Below are 6277 nucleotides of genomic sequence, written 5' to 3'. Positions count from 1 at the left end.
TTCCGAAGACCATCACCAGACCTGCGCTCCGGTCTCCATACAATATCTCCACAACCTTAGGAACAGCACGGCCAGGGTCAGGTCCAAAATGCAATACCCGGGATCCCTAGTAGGGAATCACGGATAAAAGCAAGCACAGACCCCCCCCAGCCCCAGCGTTAGGTACGAGCTCAGTACCAGGGGGGACCCGCAGGTTAAATCTAGTCTCCCACAATGACAGCCAACGTGCAGAAAGATCTACCAAACTCGTTCGGTGAGCCGTCTCTCACACGGAAGGGCTGGGTCTGGCTATCTTGCCTGCTTCAACATGCTTCACTTAGTACGGAAACACTCCGTCAGAGCTCAGAACAGGAGCTTAGGCAAGTGGCATTTCTGAGGCGCCCGTTATTGTTAGAGCCCTCTAACGGACCACGAATTTGGCTCACAGTGAATACTTTGCGATCATGTTCTTCTGCCTAGCGCCTCCTCCAAACCGCAGTTTTAACCAGCCTTTCTGCCACCTGCCAGTGAATCACAAACCACCCTTTCGGCTTTGGCACAGCCCTGTGCCAACTCCCAACGACGACACGGTCTGAATTATCTTTGTGTTGCAAGACCCAAGTCCTGTCCGAGCCAAGACGCAGAGGTGCACAAAAGGAGGCGGCACACACCGCGCCCGGCAGCCAGCCGGCCCCGTGCTAAGGTGGCAGGGCAGTTTCGCTGGCGCAGTGGTACCAGCAGAGCAGAAGACCAGCCTGCACTGCACAGCGGACGCGGTATTATTTGTCACGTTCACAGAAACGGCGTGTACTTTGGAGTGATTTCTGTGGATTTAATGGAATACCTCCGGTCTTCGCCTGGCACACTGGAGGCTGCGGCATTGCTAGCTGGCTCCTTAATCTCATAAAATCCTTTAACACATTGAAAAAAACCTCCCTAATACAAATCTCTGCAATTCTTTCAATATTGTTTATTTTATTACAAGAACAGTTTAAGACAGAACAAAACCAATCACGGCAAAATCAAATTTTGAATAATTAAGAGACTTTACAAGCCTCAAATCTCAAGTAATCTTTTTGCCGGTGATGGTTGTGTGACCCAGTAACGACGTACCCATCTTTCACATCAACCTGTGGTGCTGCACTGTAACTCGGCACTCCTGCGGCGTCACGTTCAGCAGTAGTGCAGAGATTAAAAAGGAAATATGCTTCCTTCCGCTGTTTTATTGCTCTCTCATCTCACTGATAACGCAGCTTTTAGTCTACTCAAGTTACCTGCGAGTCTGGCAGAGACAAAGCCAGCCCTTCTTGCCCTCCCCAATTACTGCATATCCACACAGATTCTGTTGATTTCAGAAAGCAGAATTAACAAAGCATCAATTAGGCTATTAAAAAACTATTCTTATGCAGGAAATATACTGACCCCTACAATTACTATATTAATAATCATTTACTTGTAACATTAATTGCGTGACTCACAGTGCCTGAATTTTTTATTTAAAAACCCCCAAACATCCAGAACACAAAGGCCACGGGGCGGAGGTGTCTGAGGCCTTCAGACACACTGAGCTGGCTCTTACTTCAAAGGATGAATCATCAGAATCTGGTTCGTATCAGCAGATTGGCCTGCACAATAGATGAGGCGAGTTAGCCTTTCCCTGGAGGTGTTTGCGTCTCTTGGCTACAGAAAAATAACGCAGCTTGGCCGTGAGCGAGCTTTTTACATTATATAAATGGAGCAAAACATGTTTATATAGCAAAGGTTTTCTGAAGTAACCTCAGGAAGTTCTCACAACTTAGCAAGCACTCTTTCTAGAGTTTCAGTATATATTTCAGTAAGAACAGACACACACTTGCAGTATTTTCGCTTTACTCTATCCTTCCAATGTTGGTACAGAAGACAAAATCTGCAAGCCTCACCCCTACACGCCTGTTATTCTGGGCTGTATACGTCATTGCCACAAAGTTATACAGCTCCGTAAGCGTAGAGCGAGCCTGGAGAGTTCTGAATGCAATCAAACCCAAATATATTCGATGCAGACATCAGAATCTGGAAACAATAAAAAGTTTGGGTACAGTCACATGAGACCGACTGCCAAGATAAAGGAACCATGTATAAATTCCTGATATTCCCGGGTTACAGGTGCATCAGAGTGTTTTAGCCCCAAGTTCAGGCTAGCCTCTGTTGTACAAACAACTGTCCTATTTTGTACCAGCTCTAACAGAATGAAAAGCAAAACTTTTGATCAAGTCTTTGCAGCTGATGCTTAAAAAACAGCATCCTATCTTCAAGCACCGTGAATGGACTACAGGGGTTCTTGTTTGTTTCTAATTATGTGGCTTATTCATTAAAAGGTTAACCCCCTGCTGTGTTTTTCTCACGCCACAATTTCATGCCACAGTCGGAGCAACAGCTCGGCTGTCAGGCTGGAGGTTGATCAGAGAATTGCTTGCTTGGGCCAGCTCTGCGATGGAAACCCGTCCTCTCTGTTTGATATACTGAGCCACTGCAGCCATCTCCTCTGGAGTGATGTAGATGAACTTTCCTCTGTCATCAATCACACCTACAGGGGGAAAAAAAGGACCTTGAAGTCAGCACTTTGGCTCCTCTCACCTCCCGACAGACATCAGTCACTTCTTTTGGAAGGGATGTTTAAACTGCTGAGGCTGCATTTCATATCTAGGGCAGGCAGAACAACGTGCTAGCAGTCGGGCTTTTATCTCCTCTCTACTGTTGGGTCTTTGAGCAGGGCTACGACAATACTCGAGTACCTTGGTAAGACTAATTTTGTTCAAAGCGACACATTCTTTTCATTGTACGCAGCCAGCTGGGAGTTTCACGGCAGCTACTTCAGGTATATAGTTTTGGTGTCGATGTTCTGGGCCCAGGCAGTTGGTGGAGAAAGGCAGAGCAGCAGGAGGGCCCAGGAGGCGATTCGGAGACCCTGTGGGGCCCAGCTCGGCCATTCCAACTTACCTTCTAAAAGGGAATGAAGCTCAATTTCCGTATTTCAGTTGCTCCATCAAGAGTGAGAATAGACCTCTCTGTTCTTAACGCATTACAGGATCAAATGCAAGGCAGAGAGCCTCACTGGCATGCCTTTTGGGCCACAGACACAGCCAGGACAGTACACATCCTTACACTTCGATTCAGAGCACTTTTAGGTCACTCGAATGGGTATCCACATGTACCCACCAAGATAGTTGTTTCCCAGCCGTGACCACAATATCAGGTCAGTAAATGTTTGCGTTGGCACCTTCCCCTACTTCATCCTCGGAAAGAAAAAGACTGCCCAGCGATAAAACAGACTTGTTCAGACAGGGAGCTACCCACATGCTCACTCTCTGCCTACATGCCAACTTTGATTGCGTGGGTAGGTGGCTAGAAACAAGCACTTCACTTACTACAGCATCCTGCACTGCTCTGGGATGTTTGCTTCTCCCACAGCGTGCCCTACCCCAGTCCTGGCTTTAGCCACAGCACCTTTAAAACAGGCTTGCAAACTACCCCGAAACATCCAAGTGATTCTTTCAAATTCAGATTTCAGAAGACATCATTTGCAGCTGGCTGTTCAGCAACCCCTAAAGGCCTTCAGCAGGGCTCAATCAACACGCAGAAGCCTTGTGCTGGTTCCTGAACTGTTGGGGACGTTCACCCCCCACCTCTGTATAATGTATCATAGGAGCGATCGCATCCCATAGTGCTTGAAACAGTACTTTCATGGCTGCTGAAGCAGGGATAATAAAAATATCTATTTATCACATCCTACTAGGATCTTCTACAGTTTAAAACAGAAATTACACTGGAAGTCTCTCTCTACCATAGTTAAGGCATTTTCTGCACCACCTATTCACCAGCTAAAATAAGGTCCCCTTTGTGTTTTGGCTGTCACCTGTTAGAGTGCCATCTGCCATCAGGTCCTGGATTCTGTTAATTGCATCCTGTTCAGAAGGGAAAAAGGAATAACAAACTGATCAAGAAGAAGGCAAAAAACATTTCACATGTTCAGATAAACTACAGATGGAGGCTTACATTTAATTCCTCAGTGTTAAAGACCTCAGTGAAGGATACACATCCGTATTTCCACACAGACAGATGCAGTAAGCCCTTTGGTCTTAGAAGGATGAAGTGAGCTTCTGCATTTTAGGGTGTTCAAATAACTTCCCTATCCCCAAAAGAGACTTTAATTGCTAAGTTAGCTGTCAGTTTTATGGAAGGGGGGTGGTTATACACGTCTTCCCAGGGAAAGGCTGTACAGTGCCAATGCAACATGCAAGTTCCGTGAAGTATACTGAGGTACTTCTCCAAGAACCTGGCTACACTCAATACATTCCAGAGCTTTTTGTATTTTTTTTCTCCTGCTCCATCTAAGAGGAAACCTCTTTTACCAATCCAAATAACAACCTGTTGAACAGGTTAGGGACATGGTTTAGTGGGCATGGTGGTGTTGGGTTGACGGTTGGACTCATTGATCTTAGTGGTCTTTTCCAACCTTAATGATTCTTCGATTCTATGAATTTATTGCTGGGTTAACTCTATAGTTACTCCAAGCCTGCAGTTCCACTACACCTTAAGCTAGTATCTAAGCCCTGTTTCCCACAGTTCTGCCTCTCTCCCTTTCTTGCCTTTATGTGACTGCAGAAGCAAGTTATAGTTTAGATTTCGACCAGATAAATTCCCTTAACTGGCTCACTGCATGCTTAAATGAAGTTCTGGTTTAAGAGAGAGGCAGGGGCACAGCAGCCTGGACTTAGAGCAGTGTAAGCTGCTGTGAAGGGGCACCCCAAGATCAGATGAGGTACAGAACAACAGAAAACATTGGTCACTTGGAAATACATGTCAAATCTGCTCAAATTAAAATAAACCAAGCCACAACTATTCTTTGGAGTCAAAACATAAAATGTTTAGAGAACAGAAAGAGGACAGAGGGTAAAAAAAAAAAGTACACATATCACACCATGAGCTCACTTTGACAGGCTTATATGGTGCCAAAAGAATATTACAATATTCTTAAGTGATGCACCAGAAGATACAAATTAGGGTGGTCAAACACTGGAACAGGCTTCCGAGAGAGGCGGTCGATGCCCCGAGCCTGTAGGTGTTTAAGAGGCATTTGGACAATGCCCTTGGTAACACGTTTTAACTTTTGGTCAGCCCTGAAGCCGTCAGGCAGTCGGTTGTTGTAGGTCCCTTCCAACTGAAATACTCTATCCTATTCTATAATTCTTAAATCTTCTAGGAATACACAAGCAATTGGAGCAAAACACCTCATCTGTTGATCGTCTGCAAACATAACAACATTGTCCAGTAATGCAGGCAGTGTCTGAATTTGCTTCTAGCTCTGCTTTTGATTCCCAAGTACCCTGAATTGCTCTATGACTAGATTTGCAAACACTACAGGACCCATTAGCCAGCAGGCAGCGGTGCAAGAGGCAGCTGGGCACTTTTCACTGAAACAATCTTGTAAGCCAACAATCCTTCACTGGCTGGATGGTACTTTGATGAATGGCCACATTTTTTTAGGACTGATATTGCTGAACTTCACCAAAATCCAAGCATTTTCCGTAATGCTGAGACACTTGCATAGACGTAACCCTTATTTGCCACTTCCTCTCCTGTCCTTTTAAACTCATTGCTTGTACTTGCACCTCAAAAGGTAGTACTTACCTGTGTTCTTAAACCCAAATGTGAAGCCAAGTCCTCCAGCTGGATTACCTTTGTTTTCTATGGAAACAAACGAGTTAAATGCAGCTGATGCATTAGAGGGTTAGCATATTTCTTTTTCTTTCAAATAAAAAAATGCATTTAATAGACAAAGTAGAACCTGCCATTCTAATTAACTTTTCCTAGTAAGCACTTTTCTCTCATGAAAAACTCTAACTTAAGTTACTTAAACCACTCTGCTCTGTGGAAAGCCTGGATGCTCTGACCCACTTAAGTGAAGACTCAAATACATTTGCCAGCGTTCATCCTGATCCTTTCCTTACGTTCGGAGGACAGGATGAGCACAAGCACAATGAACAGCCATGGCTCTGCTCTCCTTGCCACCTGAGTTTCTCAACTGCTACCTTTAATTTCCAGTATGCTTTAGCAAGATCCCTTTTTGTTTGAGAGATGTTTCAAAGTAACTTTCAAAATGATTACTGGTATGTATCAGCGCATATATAAAAATCCAGACAAGACTGGCAGCATTAAGTGCTTTAGTCTGTTTTACTAATGTCATGCGTATTAATGCCATAATAGTCTTCCTAAGCAAGTGAACACCGTATTAAAATTGCCAGTGTTGGAAGCGTACTGC

At 44.7% G+C, this 6277-nt stretch overlaps 1 protein-coding gene across 1 annotated transcript in view; it reads right to left on the bottom strand.

The window, feature by feature from the left end:
• Positions 1 to 929: 929 nt before the first annotated feature.
• The window catches only part of DDRGK1 (DDRGK domain containing 1), a 52821-nt gene continuing 47473 nt past the window's right edge, over positions 930 to 6277 (bottom strand). Inside the window, exons 8-10 of the mRNA XM_009332717.1 lie at positions 5647 to 5703; positions 3872 to 3920; positions 930 to 2542 (exon numbers count right to left, since the gene is read on the bottom strand). Of these exons, the coding sequence (XP_009330992.1) occupies positions 2370 to 2542; positions 3872 to 3920; positions 5647 to 5703 (279 nt within the window). The 3' untranslated portion in view covers positions 930 to 2369. The remainder of the gene's footprint in view (positions 2543 to 3871; positions 3921 to 5646; positions 5704 to 6277) is intronic.

This window comes from Pygoscelis adeliae, unplaced genomic scaffold (genome assembly GCF_000699105.1).
Source record: "Pygoscelis adeliae isolate BGI_AS28 unplaced genomic scaffold, ASM69910v1 Scaffold29, whole genome shotgun sequence".
Lineage (NCBI taxonomy): Eukaryota > Metazoa > Chordata > Aves > Sphenisciformes > Spheniscidae > Pygoscelis > Pygoscelis adeliae.
This window is presented reverse-complemented; position numbering and strand designations above follow the sequence as displayed.